General features: G+C 43.3%; 1 protein-coding gene across 1 annotated transcript in view; it reads right to left on the minus strand.

The window, feature by feature from the left end:
• The window catches only part of DGKB (diacylglycerol kinase beta), a 668,472-nt gene that overhangs the window by 500,000 nt on the left and 144,960 nt on the right, over positions 1–23,512 (minus strand). Inside the window, exons 6-7 of the mRNA XM_040431289.1 lie at positions 20,706–20,849; positions 4,719–4,768 (exon numbers count right to left, since the gene is read on the minus strand). Of these exons, the coding sequence (XP_040287223.1) occupies positions 4,719–4,768; positions 20,706–20,849 (194 nt within the window). The remainder of the gene's footprint in view (positions 1–4,718; positions 4,769–20,705; positions 20,850–23,512) is intronic.

Below are 23,512 nucleotides of genomic sequence, written 5' to 3' on the forward strand. Positions count from 1 at the left end.
TATTGAAGGCAACAGAAGATTGCATTAGGCTTGTCAGTAAAAGCAAAAAAAGGAAGAGACCACTGTGGTACTCAGCAGAAGTGGCCAAAATCATTAAAAACAAAAAGATAGCATTTAGAAATTATAAAAAAAAAAAAAAAAAAACGAGGATGACAGACAAATTTATAAGATTAGGCAGAGAGAGGCCAAACAAGTTATAAGAGCTTCTAAAGCACAGGCAGAAGAGAAATTAGCTCAGTCAGGGAAAAAAGGCGATAAGGCATTCTTTAGATACATAAATGAAAAAAGGAAACTAAAACAAGGAATTACCAAATTAAAAACTAAAGAAGGAAGGTATATGGAAGAAGATAAAGAACTAGCTGACTGCCTCAATGAATACTTCTGTTCAGTTTTTACAAAGGAAAATGAAGGAGAAGGACCTCAGTTGGGAAAGAAGACTAATGAATCTTTTGACGCATGTGTCTTTACAGAGGAAGAGGTTCTAAGTCAACTGTCTAAAATTAATACAAATAAGTCACAGGGGCCTGATGGGATACACCCAAAGCTATTAAAAGAGCTCAGCAGTGAACTAGCAAAACCATTAACAGATTTATTTAACCAATCACTGGCAACAGGAGTCGTCCCAGAAGATTGGAAATTAGCAAATGTTGTGCCCATTCACAAGAAAGGTAGTAGGGAGGAATCGGGCAACTATAGGCCAGTAAGCCTGACATCAATAGTGGGGAAATTAATGGAAACCATACTTAAGGAGAGGATTGTGGACCATCTAAAATCCCATGGATTGAAAGATGAAAAACAGCATGGGTTTACTTCAGGGAGATCATGTCAAACTAATCTTATTGATTTTTTTGATTGGGTGACTAAAATAATAGATGGAGGAGGTGCAGTAGACATCGCTTATCTAGACTTTAGTAAGGCTTTTGATACTGTCCCACATAGAAGGCTTATCAATAAAGTGCAGTCATTGGGCTTGGACTCCCATATTGTTGACTGATTAGGCAGTGGCTGAGGGACAGGCAACAGAGGGTTGTAGTCAATGGAGTATATTCAGACCAAGGTCTTGTTACCAGTGGGGTACCTCAGGGATCTGTTCTGGGACCCATATTGTTTAATATCTTTATCAGCGAAATTGCAGAAGGCCTCAATGGTAAGGTGTGTCTTTTTGCTGATGACACAAAGATTTGTAACAGGGTTGACGTTCCTGGAGGAATACACCAAATGGAAAAGGACTTAGGAAAACTAGAGGAATGGTCAAAAATCTGGCAACTAAAATTTTATGTTGATAAGTGCAAGATAATGCACCTGGGACGTAAAAACCCAAGAGCAGAATATAAAATCAGTGATACAGTCCTAACCTCAGTATCTGAGGAAAGGGATTTAGGGATCATTATTTCAGAAGACTTAAAGGTAGGCAGACAATGTCATAGAGCAGCAGGAAATGCTAGCAGAATGCTTGGGTGTATAGCAAGAGGAATTACCAGTAGAAAGAGGGAGGTGCTCATGCCGCTCTACAGAGCACTAGTGAGACCTCATTTGGAGTATTGTGGGCAGTACTGGAGACCATATCTCCAGAAGGATATCGATACTTTGGAGAGAGTTCAGAGAAGAGCTACTAAGCTGGTACATGGATTGCAGGATAAAACTTACCAGGAAAGATTAAAGGACCTTAACATGTATAGCTTGGAAGAAAGACGAGACAGAGGGGATATGATAGAAACTTTTAAATACATAAAGGGAATCAACAAGGTAAAAGAGGAAAGAATATTTAAAAGAAGAAAAACTGCTACAAGAGGACATAGTTTTAAATTAGAGGGGAAAAGGTTTAAAAGTAATATCAGGAAGTATTACTTTACTGAGAGAGTAGTGGATGCATGGAATAGCCTTCCTGCAGAAGTGGCAGCTGCAAATACAGTGGAGGAGTTTAAGCATGCATGGGATAGGCATAAGGCCATCCTTCATATAAGATAGGGCCAGGGGCTATCCATAGTATTTAGTATATTGGGCAGACTAGATGGGCCAAATGGTTCTTATCTGCCGACACATTCTATGTTTCTATGTTTTGCGGGTTTTGTTCTTACAGCGTTCACTATGTAGTAAAACTGACTTGTGATCTTCATTCTCTGGGTCAGAACAATTATGGTGATACCATATTTGTATAGTTTTCTAGTGTTTTAACACTGAAAAAAAAAAAACTTTGGAAAAAATTATCGCCATATTCTGACCCCCATAACTTTTTTTAGAGTTATGTCTACGAGTTGTGTGAGGGCTCACTTTTTGCAGGACGATCTGTAGTTTTTGATACCATTTTGGGGTGTGCATGACTTTTTTTTATTTAATTTCATTGGGGACGTGAAGTGATGAAAAAACGGCCATTTTTATTTTTTTATTTTATTTTAATAGTACCGGCGTTTTTGCATTTGGCGATGCCCATGATGTTTATTTTTTTATTGATTTTGATTTTGGGAAAAGGGGAGTGATTTGAATTTTTTTTTTTTTTTGGGTCCCCAAGTGGACCCTAACATGCAATGAATAGATTGCAATTGGTATAGAGTAATATCATTTTTTCCATTACCCTATACATAGATGGATAAATTACAATTCAGTGCTACCACCTGCTGGCCTGAATTGGAATATACAAGTATTGAGCCTAGAAGCCTAATACAAGCTCTGACTCATTACTTTTGTGGAACACCTTCCCCGATCTCTACCGAGGGGAGGCGTTCATGCTTAGGAAGTATGCTCTTCCACATTTTCGGCCTCTCAGATGCCGCGGGCACATTTTACCACAGCAGCTGAGGGGTTAAATATCCGCAGTTGGCATTATCGCCGATCACAGACATTAGCCACGGGTGTCTGCTGTGTGAAACAGCAGACACCCGGTTGCAATGACGCTCACTCCGCTCCAGAGCAGGTGATATTGATGACCTATGCTGAGGGTAGCTCATCAATATTATACAACGGCACTCTTTAATTCTGTAGGTCAGTAGTGTTGAGCGCGAATATTCGAATAGCGAATTTTAATCTCGAATATCGGCACTTCGAGAATTTGTGAATATTTAGAATATAGTGCTTTATATTGGTAATGACGAATATTCGTCATTTTTTTTCCATCTGAACACTATTCCTCCCTGGTTCTTGCTTGTGGGCCAATGAGCCAGAGCCCCAGCTCCCATGTCAGCTACTTGGCACCTTGTGGTTGTTTTCGCAGGGTGCTGATTGTAGGACAGAGCGAACCCCCTCCTTTTATCTAACTGTACAGATGTCAACATTGACCGCGGCATCTGATGTTTAAACTGGCAGGATCAAAGTTATCTCCAATCCTGCCAATGAAAGTCGGGTGTCTACGGTATCATAAAGCCAGCACTCACGAGCGATGAGGTGGGTCTAGCTCCCGAGTCAGCTCCATCACCATGATGTACGGCACAGTGCGTTAGCTACCAGTGTTCTGTGTTGTAACAGTATGTCACAGAACGGGAAAGGGTTAACAGCTAGTATGGTCTTTGGGAATGTATTAAGAGGTTGTCTAGTCTTGGGTCTGTATTAAGAGGGAGTCTGGTGTGAGGGGGACTATATTTAGGATAAGTCTGGTCTGAGGTCTGCATTCAGTAGGGTCTGGTCTGGGGAATGTATCCAGGTGGAGTTTGAAGAGGACACGTGGTGATCAGAATCTCTCTGTGACTTAGGCAATCATATCTCAGCATCACTGACCCCTTTAGTCTGCGTAACTGGAAAACTGCAGCTACACCAACTGAGCATCGGCACCGGCTCCGTGAACTCCCCCTTTAATGATGTAAAAGGTGATTATTTTTTTTGCCTTAGACCACCAGGGGTGTTGTAATTAAACTCTTCACTTTCCTAGATCACCACAGAAGCTGGTATTCCCCGGCCTAGACCACCAGGGATGTTGGCTGTAACTCCTTAGTTACTCAAGATCCTTATCTGCCCTAGACCACTAGGGATGCTAAAATTAATCCCTTCACTGTCCTAGACCACCAGCGATGCTGGTATTCCCCTTTATCTGCCCTAGACTTCCAGGGATGCTGGCATTAACTCCTTATCTTCCCTAGACCACCAGTGATGCTAAAATTAATCCCTTCACTGTTCTAGACCACCATAGATGCTGGTATTACTCTTTATCAGCCCTAGATCTATCAGGGAAGCTGTCATTAAAGAGGTTTTCCCACGAGCACTACTTATCCCTTATTTATGGGATAAGTGATTGCTGGGGATTTTATCACTGGGACCTTTATGGATCATGAGGAGAGGTGTCCTGTGTTCCCCCATTCAGATGGATCAACAATCATGATTTAGACCAGGCATCTCAACCTGCATCTCTCCAGCTGTTGCAAAACTACAACTCCCACAATGCCCTGCTGTAGGCTGATACCTGTAGGCTGTCCGGGCATTGTGGGAGTTGTAGTTTTGCAACAGCTGGAGGGCCGCAGTTTGAGATCCCTGATTTAGACCCAACAGATACCAATAGAGTGTCCTTTTGGCAGACAGAATCGGGTGTACTGCATATGCTTTTTTATCTTGGAAGCCTATGGATGATGCCTGCAGCTGTATAGCATAAAGCTACACATATCAGGGGACTACGGAGTGGATGCAAGATTCATGTGATGTGAACAGACGTGAGAAGCTGCCCCGCTAATCAGGGAATGTAGGTAGTAAGATATAAGTAACACTGGGTGACTGCATCCATTGCTCCTGACACTCACCGTGCTGTCCAGGTAGCCATTGCCATCCGTGTCATACAGCCGAAACATGACTGAAATGTAAAGAAAAGGTAAAAAACAAACATTAATTACATCAGAAACAATTTTTTAAAGGGAGTCTGTCAACAATTTTGACTATACTTAACTGCTGAACAGCACTCGGCAGGGGCTGGAGAGAACATTTTACTATCTGGAGTAGTGTAAATATGAAGTTTTATTCTGCCAGATTCTACTGTTGTATGGGTCCTGGAGGCAGAGCTTCATTGCAAAGTGCACTGTGCTGTTACAGTCGTCGTCCCCCCCTACCTCTAATCTGAGGGACAACTGTAGTGCTCTCCTGGTTGGATGCCTTACTCAGAGGAGCAGAGAGCAGAATCAGGCAGAACAAAACTTCATATTCACACTTCTGACAATAAAAGCTTCACAAAAAATATATTGTCCTGTCCCTACCTTTCAGCAGTTTAGCATGGTGAAAACTTTTGACAGACTCCATTTAAGTTCCTGGCACATGGATTCTGGTTATTACCTGATGTAGCAGGGATTAATTTGCACAGATACTGTATAGTAGCATTGAGCATGTCAGTTGGGGATGTCTAGGGTTTTACATTGGACTGCAGTTAAAGGGAACCTGTCACCGGGATTTGATGTATGGAGCTGAGGACATGGGCTGCTAGATGGCCGCTAGCACATCCGCAATACCCAGTCCCCATAGCTCTGTGTGCTTTTATTGTGTAAAAAAAAAAATGTTTTGATCCATAGGCAAATTAACCTGAGATGAGTCCAGCGTGAAGGAGCGCAGCACCGCCCCGCATCCTCAGAATCTCCTCCTTGCTCCCCGATGTCAGAAAGCCAGAGCGCCATAATCTTGTGATACGCCAGCTAGCGCATGCGCAATGTCATCACAGTGTTCCTTCCCTGTGCTGGCATCAGACTCAGGGAAGGAACTGCGCATGCGCTAGCTCGCGCTTGGCGAGGTTACGGCGTTCTGGCTTTTTGACGTCGGGGAGCAAGGAGGAGATTCTGAGGATGCGGGGCGGCGCTGGGCTCCTTCACGCTGGACTCATCTCACGTACAGGACACATCTCAGGTTAATTTGCATATGGATCAAAATATGTTTTTTTACACAATAAAAGCACACAAAGCTATGGGGACTGGGTATTGCGGATGTGCTAGCGGCCATCTAGCAACCCATGTCCTCAGCTCTATACCCAAAATCCCGGTGACAGGTTCCCTTTAAATTTATTTTACATTCCTAAGTTTTATTTTATTTATGTAGGTAAAAATGAATCATTGCATTATGAAACGTTCTGCAACCTTCTAGGATCTCTGCTTGCTGACAATGAACATTCTTGTCTACATTCCAGAGGCAGAAAACCTGTACCGATCTAATACTTCTCACAGTCGATGTGACTTGTGAGTGCAACCACTAAAGACAATCCTCTGGGAGCTAAATGCCAACGTCACATATACTGTAAGTCTCTCCTGTCCTGATAGTTTGTTACAATGTATCAGTGCAGGTAAAATGTATCAGTCCAATGTGCTTGTTACAGTGGTAGGCAGTAACCTACCACAGAGGCAGACAAAGCCCGGTTATGAGGCTGTTGGTAGGAAGGGGCCCCCTTCCAAACTGCTCCCACAGTGTACTTTCCATGGGCAGGCTTGACGAATTGCAGACTCCCCCATACACGTGAACTGAGAGCACAGCACCTGCACGGCCACCTCCATTCATAGCAGCCCCCAGATATTGATTAAGGACCCTTTCCATTTTTAAGATATGTTCAGAGGTGGATATGCCGTAAATGTCCACAACAGGAATGACCCTTTAAATTCTGCTTACCTGCTGCCACCATTGAGTTCAATTCTAGCTATAGGAATCCATGTGAGCTCCCCCTAGTGGAGGCTGAAAATAGAGCAAGGAAGCAGGATATTTGAAGTTCACTCTGAGGTTTTCTACAGAGCCCAGTGATTCTGTGTGTGTCTGCTGCCAGAAACAGCAAAAATCTCTCTGTTGCCCTGACAAAGTCTGTTTAGGGGCCCCTTTCTGGTGGTACAGTAGGTCAAAGATGGTGTTATTATGGCTTGTAGGAAGGCACAAGGGACCATCGTTGATGGAAGATATGTAACGTCCCAGAGTGGCATTTCCACTTTTTGTGCCCCTCTACTATCTCCTATGGTTGATCCTGTGTCATCATGTGTATTTATTCTGGATCCTGCACAATACGTATTTCAATTCTATGGAAATGTTATGTTAACAGGAGAAGTATATGGTGGGTTCAGCATGCATGTTGGTACTTGCATCCCTGGATCCGATGAAAGCTGTAATGGCACCGGACGGGGTTACAAGCAAAGTGTACTTGGCTTGCATGCTGACCTGCATTCCCTGGATTTTATGTGGCTGTCATGGCCCATGAACAGGTAGGAACAAGAGTTAGGGACCACTCATGAGACAGCCTTGACGCGGTGAGTGGCTTAATTACGCTTTGGCCAAAATATAAACCAATGTCTCATCCAGCATGGAGGGCAGAGTGCTGGATGTAGTGTGCGATCACATTTGCATTTTCCGTTTGTATATGTATTTCGCCATAGTGATGTGCACCTGCAGGCAGGTTGTGCTGACCCAACCCCTTATTTTTTTCTTTGTAGTATATATTGGAGGCGTGGCGATCTCCTTGGAGTCATTGCACACCTGACCAGTTAATCTGTCCTTGAGGCTGGTTTTAAAGTCAGTATAAAACTGAGTCTGCTTGTATAGAACCTACCATTAGCCATCTGGCTCCAGGAGAAGTATATGGTGGATTCAGCATGCATGTTGGTACTTGCATCCCTGGATCCGATGAAAGCTGTAATGGCACCGGACGGGGTTACAAGCAAAGTGTACTTGGCTTGCATGCTGACCTGCATTCCCTGGATTTTATGTGGCTGTCATGGCCCATGAACAGGTAGGAACAAGAGTTAGGGACCACTCATGAGACAGCCTTGACGCGGTGAGTGGCTTACTATGCTTTGGCCAAAATATAAACCAATGTCTCATCCAGCATGGAGGGCAGAGTGCTGGATGTAGTGTGCGATCACATTTGCATTTTCCGTTTAACATGTAATGTGCCTGGTTTACCAGCAGATGGCGGCAACAATGGCAGAACTAGTTTTCCTAGAGTGGAACCTTCTATCCATTCTAGCCCTCTCTAGAGAGGGGGGTGTTAGAGTGAGTTCTGAGTACCCCCTGCAAGGGGAAGGCTCTGTTCCAGCCAGCAGAGCACCGTCTGCTCTGCCGGGCCCGGAGGCCTAAACTGAATGCCTCCAAAGTCGAGAGTAGGGATTCTGTGAATAAAGACAGGAATAAAGATACAGAGACACAGAGAAAGATAAAGCTAAAGATACCAAGACAGAGATAAAGAGATAAAGACAGAGATAGACTGCAGAAAGCTAAGTTCAGCAGAAAGGAAAAGTTTCTATTTAATCCTATCAGCACAGCAGGGCTAGAGAGAGAGGTTTGGATGTAGCAGTGCCGAATGTGTTTGCCTGCCAGAAGGTATGCCAAAGCCTGCTGGTGACCGAGATAAAGTTGGAAGATTGTTTTCTGATGAAAGTTTATTCAAGTAAAGCTGTTATCAACTTCAATACAAGTCTGGACATAATTAATTTCATCATCCCATTCATCAACTAATCCCTTGCTCTGCAGCGGGTGACCACGCCTGGGGTTCCAGGATATCCAGGTAGGAACACCGTGACAAGTGCACAGCTACAACACCTAAAGGGACATTATAGGCAACCCTTACACCACTCTGGCATTCCTACACCTGGGTACCACCCTCACCATCTACTTAGGTGGACTCCATCCCTTGTTGCTGAAATGCAACTGGTGTCACAACAAAACCTCTCATAACACCTTAAAGGGACCCCTAGCATCGGGCCCTAGCCTCCTGCCCGCCGCAGGTTACTGGCCTCGCTGAAGTAAGAGCCAGTATTTCATGTGTCAGCGGCAGTAGCTGGTTGACACTTTGTTATTTAGTATAGCTGTGAATAGCTGATCCGGGGCGGCTGTTACTGGGAGTAGTCATAGTGCTGAGTGGGTGACTACTCCCCACGTTCCAGGCTGGGTCTTGACAGGCCTACAAAAAAACAGCCAGCAGTGTCAGGTGGTGGTGATGACCTCTCTGACTGTGGAGCTCTTTGGAGTGCTTTGTGGCATCAGAGTCTGAGCTGGAGTTGCTGTGCCTGAAAGACTGAGGACAAAGCGAGGTCCACATACACCTCGTGGGGTTACGGTACTGTGCAAAACCATACCTGTGTGATTCTATAGATACGTGACTTTATTGTTTCTTTAACGCCGGCTGGAGCAAGCTGGTCACTGTCATTTACTGCCTTTGTTTTGTCAAGAATAAAAGACAACCATTGTTTTGCTTTTCACCGCTAAAAGGCTGCGGTGTTCTTATCTCAAGGCTACCATTGGAGCTCTTGTTTAAATCACATTTTTAATGTTAAACATATTTTTGTAAGAATTTTTATTAATTTTCTTTTAATTTTTCATGTCAGTATTTATATAAATGGAAAAAAAAATCCTGCCGTTTTCACAATGTCTCCTAAAGGTAAAATATGTTAAGACTTCCTGTTGGGGCTCATGCACATGAGTGTGTGTGTGTTCCCTGTGCCCATGCAAGTAGCGGTCTACAATGCACAGGCACCGTCCGTGTGCACGCCGTTTGCAGATGCGGACCCACTGACTTGAATGCATCTGACGTTGAGCACCACAAAAAAAATAGGGCACGTTCTACTTTTTTGCGGTGCAGACGTATAGAGAGAAATCCCATGGAAGCGCTTCCATGAGCCTCCGCTCCGCACTGCTCCGTATATAGAGGATTGTGGACCCATTCAAGTCAATGGGTCCGCATCTGTGATACGGAGTGCACACGTCATATGCCCGTATATCGCAGACTCGCTGTTTGCGGTCCGCAATACGGGATCGGGATACACGGTCGTGTGCATGAGCCCTTATTGAGAGCAGCTACATGGGCCATAGAGACAATGGGGCAGATTTATCATAGTCCAATAGGCTATCACATGCAGGAGTGCTGCCGGCGGCAGCTTATGGTTAGCACTCCAACTATCAAGTGTTGTCTGGTGCTCTATGGTAGTGGAAATAAATTCCATATACAATAGTTGAAGTCACTACAGCATTCAGGAAATACTTGCAATTTAGTATAATTTTATTGACCCATCCAAAAAATTTGTAGAAAATAGCCAACGTTTCAGTCCAATCCCCTTGTTCACGGCGTGGTAGGTAGAAAAAGTACACGTAGTGTAGCGCTTGTGCTGCTGCATGGAATGCCACCATTCAGCAGCACAAGCGGTACACTACACATACTTTTTCTACCTACCAGACCGTGAACAAGGTCCTGTGATTGGACAGAAACGTTGGCCATTTTCTACTAATTTTCTGGATGGGTCAATAAAATGATACAAAATTGCAAAAAAAATTCTGAGTGCTGTGGTGACTTCAACTAGAGGCGCATGTCTCATCATAAATTAGGGGCAGCATCCTGGTTGGTGTAGATTTTATTGTTCTTCTATGACTGGTCCCACCCCCTCCCCGCCCTCTCCAAGGCTCCTTTCTGTAAAAGTACCATTGAAAAATGGCACAAAATGGCTTGATAAAACTGGCCCTATGACTTCTATGGGAGGTTTTTCTAAGCAGGCTCTGTGACCTAAGGTGAGGAGGGAGCAGATAATCTGCGATATCACCCATTGTGAATGGTGAATCCCGTGTTATCCTTTGTATATAAAAGTGTTACTTGTCCTTTGTAATTCTTCCTGTGGTAACAATTAGGGATGAACGAATCGACTTCAGATGAAACATCCGAAGTCGATTCGCATAAAACTTCATTCTAATACTGTATGGAACAGGAGCTTCGTACAGTATTAGAATGTATTGGCTTCGATGAGCCAAAGTTATTGCTTCGCGAAGTCTCGAGAGACTTTGCGCAATAACTTCATAAATTAATTTGTGCTGTAAAAAAAACATTTCCCGAACTCGGGTTCGGTTCCAAGAGTGGAAAGTGTGAAAATTGCAGGATTATATACATTTGTTAAATATAGCGACATGGAAAATAAAAATAAAACACGCAATTTTTTTTTTTTTTTAATATTTAACATGAAAAAATGTGATATAACCAATAGGTTATTTTCTGATGACACATTTCCTAAAACATTTTTGCTCAGTGTTTTTCCTCATTGCAGTCTATATTTCCACCACTAGGTGACACCATATTACCTATTTTTATGCATTTTTATGCATTTCCTGTATATACTGTTGCTTGATGCTCGGCACATGGCGGTACTCGGCCGAGTAGTGCATGTGCTCGAGCACAATGCCCGAGTCTCCTCCCCACACGTTTCTTGGCTGCTATGCTGCCAATAAACGTGCAGGTAAGCATTGCCCTTCACTGTAATGCCATAGCCATGTTACTGGCATTACAGTGATTGGCTGGCCGATACGCGTCATCGGGTGCTATATAGCACCCGATGACACGTGTTCGGCTCAGTGTTAGTCAGAGAGAGCTGTGCTGAGGAAGGGACAGACAGTGTAAGGGAGTAATATTGGAAGATTTTTATTATAAAAACTTTTCAGAGACCCAAAAGTCCTTTTAAGGACTATTGTGTGTGACAGCAGCAATATATATTTTTAGTGCATCCTGTGCTAAATAGCGTCTAATAGGCCGCTACGGAAAGTTAAATGATCCGCGCCACATCTCCTGTGAACAGTGTGCGCATCCCTAAAAAATCTGTGACATCCAGTGCACTTTTTCTGTAGACTGTGTCCACTGCGGACAGTTAAATTATCTGCGCCACATCTCCTGTGTAACGTGTGCGCATCCAAAAAATGTCTGACATCCAGTGTACTTTTTCAATAGACGGTGTCCGCTGCAGACAGTGACATTACCAGTGCCACATCTCCAGTGTAAAGTGTGCACCTAAAATTTTTATCTATGACATACAGTGTACTTTTTCCGTAGACGCTGTGGACAGTGACATTACCGATGGTACCTCTCCTGTATAACGTTTCCTCATCCCAAATACCTATGACATTCCCTGTAATTTTTCATTAGCCGCTGGTGACAGCATTGACATTATCTATGGGATATCTCCTGTGCAACGTTTCCACATCCCAAATATCTTTTTAAAAAATTTTGCGCATACACTTCCAAATCCTACGCTACTGTACGTGTGACAGACTTTCAAGCATATCTCACATTTAAAATAAAGAAGGCGAGCAGGAAGGGACGGGGAAGTGGCCGTGATGCTGATGGTGCACGCAGAGGCCGTGGCCCTGGGCGCGTTGAAACTGTGCCTGCTGCCAGAGCACAAGAAAAACAATCATCCACGATACCTACAGTAGCTTCATGCCCCAGTTTGCAGGGCGGCGCATGACACCACTCTTAAAGTCAGACCAGTGTGACCAGGTGGTCGGTTGGATTGCAGCAGATAATGCTTCCAGTCAGTTAAGCACCACCGTGTCTTCCACCAATTCCAGTCTTTAAACTCCTTCCTCCCACCATGGAGAGTCTGGCCAAACAAGTGATCCCATACTCAGATATTCCGTGGAGCTCTTTTCAGCGCCATTCCGTGATTTGACCCTCACGCCAAGCACGCTTGAAGAGGGACAGATCTTGTGCCCTGATTCCCAAACTATTGAGCATCCACAGTCACAAGAAGATGACGGTGGGGAACGGCAATTACTGTTTAATGAGGTGGATGATGATGAGACACAGTTGCCAAAAACTCAACAGCAATTACTGTCTCAAGAGGTTGAGGAAGAGGATGGGACACAGTTGTCAATCACTGAGGTTGTGGTTAGGTCAACAAGTCAGGAAGATGAGCAGAGTGAGGATGTGGAAGAATAGGTGGTGGACGATGAGATCACTGACCCGACCTGAGAAGGTGGAAAGCCGAGCAAGGACAGCAGTACAGAGGGGGAGGGATCCGCAGCACCACAACAGGCTGGAAGAGGCAGTGAGGTGGCAAAAGGGAGAAGGCAATAAAAATTAGCGATTAGAATATTCGAGCTCTACACTGAGTTATTACCCAGCTTTCCCAGTGTCAGATTTTATCACTGAGTTATTACCCAGCTTTCCCAATGTCAGATATCATCCTAGTGTAGATCGCAAATTTTTATTGCGAATTTTCCATGCAAAAGGCTACACTAATAGGCTAGTCATAAGACTCATGGTCTAATATTCTTGTCAGAAGACTATGAAACCAATAGTTGGCGCTATTGAGTTATGACAAAACTGTATAGAAAGGTTATTGAATATTATGTTAGGACAATCAGAAAACTTTTTGTCTCACTAATGATATTGATCTAGGTGTGCAGGTCCACCCAAGCCATCCAACAGATGCAAAATAACTTAGGTTTACTGGTTCTCAGTCAGATGAGAGCTGGTTTGGAATGTCTCATAGTGCACAAGGCTGCCATTGTAAGGTATGCTGGCTGTTATCTGTCTCATGGATAGATTGATAGCTTGCACATACCTGGCTTTTGGCATATAGCCTTTCTGTGGTTGTCTATTGTATGTCATTCATAATAGGAGTCTAAGACGCATCCAGCCATCCTCTTAATGCTGTTTCCAAACCATTTTGATGGGGTTTCCATCAATTTCTAACCTTTTTTTGTGAACCAGACACCCTATCTTCTACAGAACAGGGGGTGCCTGGTTTGATGCTCAGGTCTCCCATTGGCTTTCATTGTATTAAATTGTACTCAAGCACCCAAAATATTTGACCGAGCACTCGGATGTGCAGAGCATAGCGAAGCTCGAGCCGAACAGCAGTTTGGCCGAGCATACTCGCTCAACACTAATAAAAATGCAATCCCTGGATATTTGGGTGTCACAAAGTGGGAGATCCAATCAAATTGGTTTGTGCACCTTTACTCTGCTCGAATCTTCTGGGAGGAAAGGACTTTTACCACACAAATGTTAAGTATTAGAACTTTCTTTGTTTTCTCCTTTTTATTTTACAATAGTTTGCCATTTATGTATGTCTCTTGTTAATCATTTTTTGTAACCAAGTGCTGTCTATTTTTTATACATTAAACCTAAAAGTTTAATGGTTTGTCTTGTAACCTTAAGAACCTGTGAGCTCCATGAAGAGTGTGTGTGCAGTCTGAGGCTGTATGTTGTTTTTCCGTGCGGCTTGCTATCGTGTGTGTGTCTGCTTGCGAGTGGAACACTCAGGGGTATCCTGTGGACCTTATAACGGGCAGGTGGTGGCAGCAACAACTTTGTGTTATTGCGTGGGTGGGTGTGCTTGCAGGCTTCAGGTGGTGATTAATGCTCGAGTTACGGCCCGGCGATGGGCGTAACAGCGTGTGAGAGCGTGAGGTGAATCGGCCTGAAGGGCTTGGGCAACCCTTGTCATGTGACAAGGTGGGCTGGTCCCTGTACGTGACAGGCTGTTTTTGAAGCCAGGATGGAAGGAAAGAAGAAAGAAGGGAAGATGAAAGGAAAAGGAAGAATGGAAGAGGAAGAAGGAAGGAATGAGGATGGAAGAAGAAGGAAGAAGGGAATAGGAAGAAAGAAGGGAAGAGGATCGGAGAAGGAAGATAAAGAAGGAAGAATGGAAGAGGAAGAAAGAAGGGAAGAGGATGAAAGAAGGGAAGAGGATGGGAGAAGGAAGAAAAAGAAGAAAGAATGGAAGAGGAAGAAAGAAGGGAAGAGGATGGAAGACGAAGGAACGGAAGAGGATAGAAGAAGGAAGAACGGAAGAGGAAGAAAGAAGGGAAGAGGATGGGAGAAGGAAGAAAAAGAAGGAAGAATGGAAGAGGAAGAAAGAAGGGAAGAGGATGGAAGAAGGAAGACTGGAAGAGGATAGAAGAAGGAAGTATGAAAGAGGAAGAAAGAAGGGAAGAGGGAGGAAGAAGGAAGAATTGAAGAGGAAGAAAGAAGGGAAGAGGATGGAAGAAGAAAGAAGGGAAGAGGATTGAAGAAGAGGAAACGAGGAAAAAAAAAAGAATGAAGTGGAAGGAGAGAAAAGACAAGGATGGAAGTGGAATGAAGGAAGGAAGGAGAGAAGTGAAAGGAAGGGAGGGAAGAAGGGGAGAGATGAAGGTAAGAAAGGTAGCAAGCAAGGGAATGAAGGGAAACAAAAAGTGAAAGGAAAAATAAAGAAAAATAAAACTGAAAGGGAAAGGAAGGAACCTTCTGAGGAGGCGCCTTTTACACAAGAAAATAATTGAGTGATTTTAATTAGATTTGTGTTATTGGAGCACAGCTGTTTTGGGGCTTGAAGATTATTCACATTCCTGACTGGATATTTCTTATTTTTGCTCTGAAGCAGCTGAACGAGGTGTTTTTTGTGTGCGTTCTGTTCATACCATTTTATTGTTCTATATTTGTTAGTGTTCAGTTTTTATTCACTTCATTTAACCCTGTTGATTGCAGCACTAAACAGAGTGTATATATGAATGGTATAGGTTGTGTGGTGATATGTACAGTATAAGTGCTGGGAGGCGTGTATATCCCACCCAGATACCTCAGTTGCGTGAGATAACTGAAATCCAGAAAGCTGCAGTGGTTTAAGCAAAGTGTAGTTTGCTGAGACAGTTTTGTCTAGATGTTGTTCTGGCCTGGATTTCATGTGGACTTGGGGATAGGTTTGGCAGTGGGATCTGCCAGTCCACGACCTTCCACTACATGTATTGTATTTTGCCAGAGGTGATCGCAGGTGAGGCCTGCTGCTGTAATCACGGAGGGATAAAACAACCCTCTGTGTATGAGAGAGAAGGGAGCCTGAGAGGCCTTGTGTGGTCTCGGCCATGAGGGCTGAGTGGCCACGAGGCCTGAAGTTTGGGGGGCCCAGCAACTCCTACGGAAAGAGGGTTGCATGGTCAGAGTCAGGAGGACTCTAATTCTGTGTGTGAACGGCGCTCTATAGGTGAGGTAGAGACAACACGTGTATTAGGTAGAGCCCAGACGGGCAGGTGTTTATGTGTGTAATGGTGCTGAAGTGCCGAAATAAAGCACCTTTTGGACCCGAACCCAGTTGTCAGAGGAGAAGTCTGTGATTGCGACCCCCTGAGAGAGAGCGATCCCTTACAGTTGTAATGCTTGGGATGGGGGGAGTACTAAATATGTGGGCTCTATCTTCATGTAATATTTATTTTATTACATGAGCAGTTCAATGCTTTGCATATAGTACTCCTGGCATTATGTCTCCAGTTTATCTGCAGCGCCACCACAGGGGAAATTAAGTATTACATGTGTCTATTGATATCAATAGGCTGTGTAAGACAGTACGGGTTCTCCAGAGTGAGATGGTCGCTCTTAGTAACCGCTCTCCACTATGACCAAGAGATGAGGATTCCCAGAATTCCACAATAGGATTTATGAACCTTTAACTTTTTTCCTTTTTATTACAATGACTTGGGGGGGGGAGTTTTTACTCACTTTTTACAAAATGTTATATGGAAACTGGGCTGTAATAGCAACCAATTATACAACAATTACAAACTAACAGAGTGGTGCCGGATTACGACTAAGGAACCTTTTCAGTAAAAAAAAATCGGCATTGATTTTGAGTAATACACGTGAGGAGAAGTGACTCACTGCATTTTAGACTAAATAACCTGAGGAAATTCACAGAAACCATTCATAATAAGCAGCTGTGTGCAGAATACGGATCACAGGAATGTTGGCTAGAATTATAGTGTAGAAAGTGGATGTAATAACTAAATTCGTCCAGCAGAGGGCGATGTCTCTCAGAGAATGACCAAGATCTGCGCGTAATCCTTGCATCTGTTCAGTACATGCAAAGAGGTATCTCCCAGGGAAAGAGAAAAGTCGGATTTTGACTCATAGGGAGTCAATTCCACAAAGTGGTGCTAGCGAGATGGTTCTTTTACTTTCGGAGATAACTCTTTGCATATTGTTTTCCCATGGAGCATTGCCAAAAAGTCTCCTTACAGGGCTGGTCTCTTTAACCCCTTAAGGACTGGGCTCATTTTCACCTGAAGGATCAGGCAATCTTTTGCAAATCTGACCAGTGTCGCTTTATGTGTGAATAACTTTAAAACGCTTTGACTTATCCAGGCCATTCTGATACTGTTTTTTCGTCACATATTGTACTTCATGACACTGGTAAAATGGAGTAAAAAAAGAAAATCTTTTTTATTTTAAAAAAAATACCAAATTTGCAAAAATTAGCAAATTTCCAAGTTTCAATTTCTCTACTTCTATAATACATAGTAATACCTACAAAAGTAGTTATTACTTTACATTCCCCATATGTCTACTTCATGTTTGGATCATTTTGGGATTGACATTTTATTTTTTGGGGACGTTACAAGGCTTAGAAGTTTAGAAGCAAATCTTGAAATTTTTCAGAAATTTTCAAAAACACACTTTTTAAGGACCAGTTCAGGTCTGAAGTCACTTTGTGAGACTTACATAATAGAAACCACCCAAAAAATTTTTTCCTTTTTATTACAATGACTTGGGGGGGGAGTTTTTACTCACTTTTTACAAAATGTTATATGGAAACTGGGCTGTAATAGCAACCAATTATACAACAATTACAAACTAACAGAGTGGTGCCGGATTACGACTAAGGAACCTTTTCAGTAAAAAAAAATCGGCATTGATTTTGAGTAATACACGTGAGGAGAAGTGACTCACTGCATTTTAGACTAAATAACCTGAGGAAATTCACAGAAACCATTCATAATAAGCAGCTGTGTGCAGAATACGGATCACAGGAATGTTGGCTAGAATTATAGTGTAGAAAGTGGATGTAATAACTAAATTCGTCCAGCAGAGGGCGATGTCTCTCAGAGAATGACCAAGATCTGCGCGTAATCCTTGCATCTGTTCAGTACATGCAAAGAGGTATCTCCCAGGGAAAGAGAAAAGTCGAATTTTGACTCATAGGGAGTCAATTCCACAAAGTGGTGCTAGCGAGATGGTTCTTTTACCTTCGGAGATAACTCTTTGCATATTGTTTTCCCATGGAGCATTGCCAAAAAGTCTCCTTACAGGGCTGGTCTCTTTAACCCCTTAAGGACTGGGCTCATTTTCACCTGAAGGATCAGGCAATCTTTTGCAAATCTGACCAGTGTCGCTTTATGTGTGAATAACTTTAAAACGCTTTGACTTATCCAGGCCATTCTGATACTGTTTTTTCGTCACATATTGTACTTCATGACACTGGTAAAATGGAGTAAAAAAAGAAAATCTTTTTTATTTTAAAAAAAATACCAAATTTGCAAAAATTAGCAAATTTCCAAGTTTCAATTTCTCTACTTCTATAATACATAGTAATACCTACAAAAGTAGTTATTACTTTACATTCCCCATATGTCTACTTCATGTTTGGATCATTTTGGGATTGACATTTTATTTTTTGGGGACGTTACAAGGCTTAGAAGTTTAGAAGCAAATCTTGAAATTTTTCAGAAATTTTCAAAAACACACTTTTTAAGGACCAGTTCAGGTCTGAAGTCACTTTGTGAGACTTACATAATAGAAACCACCCAAAAATGACCCCATTCTAGAAACTACACCCCTCAAGGTACTCAAAACTGATTTTACAAACGTCGTTAACCCTTTAGGTGTTCCACAAGAGTTAATGGCTAATGGAACTAAGATTTCCGAATTTCGATTTTTGGGCAAATTTTCCATTTTAATCAATTTTTTCCAGTCACAAATAGGGTGGCCAGACGTCCGGTTTTAGGCCGGACAGTCCGGTTTTCAGGCTCCCTGTCCTCCGTCCGGCGCAGTGCCTGGACGGACAAAGGGATGTCCTCCTTTTCAGTAGCTCACGTCTCAGACAGCAGCACTGTGCTGTCTGAGCGTAAGCTGCAGCAACTGACCGAGGCGTCTCTCACCCCCAGTCAGTCACTAGAGCCGCAGATATGACTCCCTGTGGATGACTGAGGGGAAGAGAAGCACCCCAGCTGCCCCTGCTCACCTTCCATTCACAAACTTCTTCCCTCTCCTCCCCCGTGTTTTTTCCCCAGCCGATGGTGGGGGCGTGACTTCACTGGCACGGGGGCGTGGCTTTGTGGTTTGGAGGCGTGGTTTGTGTCATTGTGGGAGTAGTTTGGGGCATTGTGGGTGTGGTTTGGGCCGGTTCGGCTTTCTAGGGTGAAGCCAGTGGCCACCCTAGTCACAAAGCAAATGTTAACAGCCAAACAAAACTCAATATTTATGGCCCTGATTCAGTAGTTTACAGAAACACCCTATATGTGGTCGTAAACTGCTGTACGGGCACACGGCAGGGCGCAGAAGGAAAGGGATGCCATACGGTTTTTGGAAGGCAGATTTTGCTGGACTGTTTTTTTGACACCATGTCCCATTTGAAGCCCCCCTGATGCACCCCTAGAGTAGAAACTCCAAAAAGTGACCCCATTTTGGAAACTACGGGATAGGGTGGCAGTTTTGTTGGTACTATTTTAGGGTACATATGATTTTTGGTTGCTCCATATTACACTTTTTGTGAGGCAAGGTAACAAGAAATAGCTGTTTTGGCACCGTTTTTATTTTTTGTTATTTACAACATTCATCTGACAGGTTAGATCATGTGGTATTTTTATAGAGCAGGTTGTCACGGACGCGACAATATCAAATATTTTTGGTTATTTGTTTCAGTTTTACATAACAAAGCATTTAAAAAAAAAAGATTCTTTAGTGTCTCCACATTCTGAAAGCCATAGTTTTATTTATTTTTTTGGCGACTGTGTGTAGGTGCTCATTTTTTTTCGGGATGAGATGACGGTTTGATTGGAACTATTTTGGGGTGCGTATGACTTTTTGATCGCTTGCTATTACACCTTCTGTGATGTAAGGTAACAAAAAATGGCTTTTTTTACACCGTTTTTTTTTTTTTACTCGATGCGCTCCCTCAAACACAAACCCCTTCTATGCCGCGGTAGCAACATAGAAGGGGTTAATCCGCCGCGATCGCCGATACGGGGGGGTCAGAGGACCCCCCTCAGCATTGACCCAAGTTGCCTGCTCAATGATTTGAGCAGGCACCTTGTTCCGATCACTGCCCGCCGCGTAGCGGTGATCGGAAATACACAGGGCGTACAGGTATGCCCTGTGTCCATAAGTACCAGGACTTGTACGCCCTGTGTCCTTGTGAGGTTAAAGGGAACCTGTCACCGGGATTTTGTGTATAGAGCTGAGAGCATAGGGGGCTAGATGGCCGCTAGCACATCCGCAATACCCAGTCCCCATAGCTCTGTGTGCTTTTATTGTGTAAAAAAAAACGATTTGATACATACTGTATGCAAATTAACCTGAGATGAGTCCTGTCCCTGACTCATCTCAGGGACAGGACTCATCCCAGCTTAATTTGCATATGTATCATATAGTTGTTTTTACACAATAAAAGCACACAGAGCTATAGGGACATGGGTTTTGCGGATGGGCTAGAGGTCCATCTAGCCCCCCATGCTCTCAGCTCTATAAACAAAATCCCGGTGACAGGTTCCCTTTGAGGAGAGCCAGTATCGTACCTAAGCTCAGTGGCATACATGGAGAAGTAAGGGCCCCACAGCAAGGATCAAACCAGGCCCCCCACACAGAACAGAATGGTTTCCGTCTAAACCTCTTTCAATGACCCTCGGGCCATTTTTTCAACTGCCTCATTTTCTAAAAGTTGTTTCTTTAGAGGGTAGAGTCCTGATCAAGTTTTCACCTCCAGTAGAAGAGGGGAAGATCCCAACTGGGCCCCCTCTTGCCCTGGGCCCCATAGCAGTCGCATGGTGTGCCACTTTGGTAGTTACGCCCCTGCCTAAGCTATAGGCAGATATTCCTTTCATCCGGCATCTGATAATACAGAAAACCTAACAATTCTGCACTGGGTTCCATTGCAGAAGTGCATAATAATGTGGAATCTGAGAAGAATGGAAGCAGGATATCTATCTATCCATCTATCTATCTCTATCTATCTATGTGCTGTATTACATTGTATGTAGATGGCGGTTATACTCACATTCCAGCTTATCCTCGGGTCTTCCTCTTTCAAGCAGTGATAAATAACAGACAATATCTTTTAGCTGGATGACGTCAGGAGGTCGCAGGGACACCGGGGATGAAGAGCGTGATGAGTTGTTACTTCTATAATTCATGCGGAGACCTGCAGGGTAAAGAACAACGTCACTAGGACATACAGTCTGTACATGTAGTCTGCAATAAGTACGAAAAGAACCAACCTTGGGCTGCCTTGTGGATTTTACTGTAACCTAGCATCCGGTTTTGACAAAAGGACTCCATTAAGGTCAACACTCTATGGACCGTTTTGGTCCAAGGACCACATTTACTCATTTTACCATTTAATAATGGTGATGTCTAATTTATTGCTATAGAATCAACCACAGGGATCCAAAGATATCCAGGTTGGAAAAAGGGACAAAAGCCTCTTTTCTTCTGGTAATCAAAGGAATCTCTGGTAATGGGTTCTAACGATATCCCACCATGAAGACCATTGACCCGACCATATTTCACTGACACGTCAGATATCTAAAGAGGAACCGTAACTTGAATCTTTACCTGTATCTTCTGATATACCACAGAGACGTATCATAAGGTGCCGTTATTAAGGGTCCATACACTGGCCACCCCACTCGTTAGTGGACTGACGAGGCAAGTTCAGCTCTTTCAAGCAGCTTGTCCCCTCTGTTTGGAGCTTGCTGATCTTTGAGTGTACTTTCTGTACCCACAGTAGATACATTGAGATTGGGGAGCAAAGATCTCCAAGCCGATGGGCTATGGCCTTCAAAAAGTGGGCTTAAGGCCCCTTCAATCTGGCAATCAAAGGTGAAACAGCTCATGGACCCCACTGATGACACCTTCTCAATGACATGTCAGAAGATCTCTACAGTGATCATTGATAAGGGCAGATGAGACAGGACTATTTAAGGGACTATTTGGAGTTCTGTCACTACAGAACTGATATAGCACTCAATAAGAGATGCTGAGTATGTAAAGAACTAACCCCAGGGGGGCTTGTGGGTATTTCCATAACCTGGTGTTTGGTTTTGACAAATATGGAACACAATAAGGTCAACACTTCATGGACAGTTTTTATCGAAGAATCACATTGACTTATCATTACAAACTGTAATGGTGATCTTTCTTTATTTTTAAAATCTTTTTATTGATATTTCAAGAAATAACAAACATCAATACAAATAACAAGGTATGTCACGGAAACAAGCCAGCAATAAGTAGAATTATCAATCTGAAAAGGTCCAACAAGAACTATGCCCTAATTTAACACAGTTAAAACAGGAATAAACAGAGAGAGAATAGGCAATAATATCTTATGCTGAACACAAATTATGGCTAAATTGTACGGGATTAACTCAGCTAACAGAGTCACATACTGTAACAGAGGAAATTAAAGGGAAAAAACAAAACAAAAACGGAGGGGATGGAGGAATATATTGGAAAAAAAAAGGGGAGGGGGGTCCCAGTGAGTGAGGTTTCAGTTACTGCGTGGACTATTGACAGGACTATTGAGAGGGGGCGCCCTGGAGTTAACGGTGGACAACTCCAAGGCCTTCTGGTTGAGTCTGGGGCTCCTCTCTAATGTATGTGAAATTGGGGTTGGGGTGCTAGTGGAGTCTGGTCGGGAGTGGAAAGAAAAGGGAGGTCTTCCACTATTTGGGGGAATTGTAGACTTCCCAAGGTTTCCAGATTATGGAGTATTTATGGTGTGATTTCTGTTCCCAGTGGGAGAGTTCCTCAAGTCTAGAGAGAAAGTTCACCCTCTCTTGCCAAAGTGAGATGGAGGGGGTCCTCTCTGATTTCCAGTTTGAGGCAATCAGTAGCTAGTAGAATTCTGAGTAAAGACTTTTTTGGATTAGTAAGCGATTCAGGCAGTAGAGAGAGTAGAGCTACTTTAGGACATAACGTGAGTGTTGTGTTGTCTAGATTGAAGATGTTTCGAAGATTTCTTCCCAAAAGGGCATCAGCTTGGGACAGGACCACCATACATGAAGGAAGGAGCCCTGGTTTGTGAGGCATCTCCAGCAAAGGTCTGATGTGGACCTGTACATCATTTTCAACTTGACAGGAGTAAGGTACCACCTTGTCAAGATCTTATATGTGTTTTCCTGTATGGTGATGCACCTCGAAGAGAGTTTTGGAGCACTTAGTAAGGTTTTTATATCCGAATCAGAGAATTTTGTGTCCAAGTCTCTTTCCCATTCCCTGACAAAATATAAAGAGGTTGCAGACTCTGCTTCAGATAGTTTCCAGCAAATGGTTGAGATTAATCTGGTGTTGTTGTGACTGGCATAACAGCTTCTCATACCAGGTGTGTTCGGGAGAAATAGCGCCATAAGACAAAGTTTTCTTTAGTGAGGAGCATATTAAGGTGTGTTGCAGAGTATTCAGGGAGGATATTTGGAATTTATTCTGGATGGATGGTATATCTAAGCATGCCCCGTCCTTATCTAATAATTCATTAGGAGGTAGCAGAGTTTCCTATTTGGGGTGGTAAAGATGTATAGCCTTCTCCTAATGAGAGAAGACAGTCTCTTATGGAAATTAGAGGGGAGGGGTGTTTTGAGCATAGCTCCCTTAACTCAGGTCTCCGCCAAACTGTCACTACCAGAGCTTTGAGACGTTCTCACAGCTCTGTTTCTCCACCCCTGTGATGATGTCACTACTTGAGCTTGGAGGAGTTCTCACTGCTCTGTTTCTCCGCCCCTGTGATGAAGTCTTTACTTTCTGTTTCCTTCCTCCCAGCTGTTCCTCCTGCGGTTGATTTCCCTGCCTTTAAATCACCCCTCC

This window comes from Bufo bufo, chromosome 5 (genome assembly GCF_905171765.1).
Source record: "Bufo bufo chromosome 5, aBufBuf1.1, whole genome shotgun sequence".
NCBI lineage: Eukaryota > Metazoa > Chordata > Amphibia > Anura > Bufonidae > Bufo > Bufo bufo.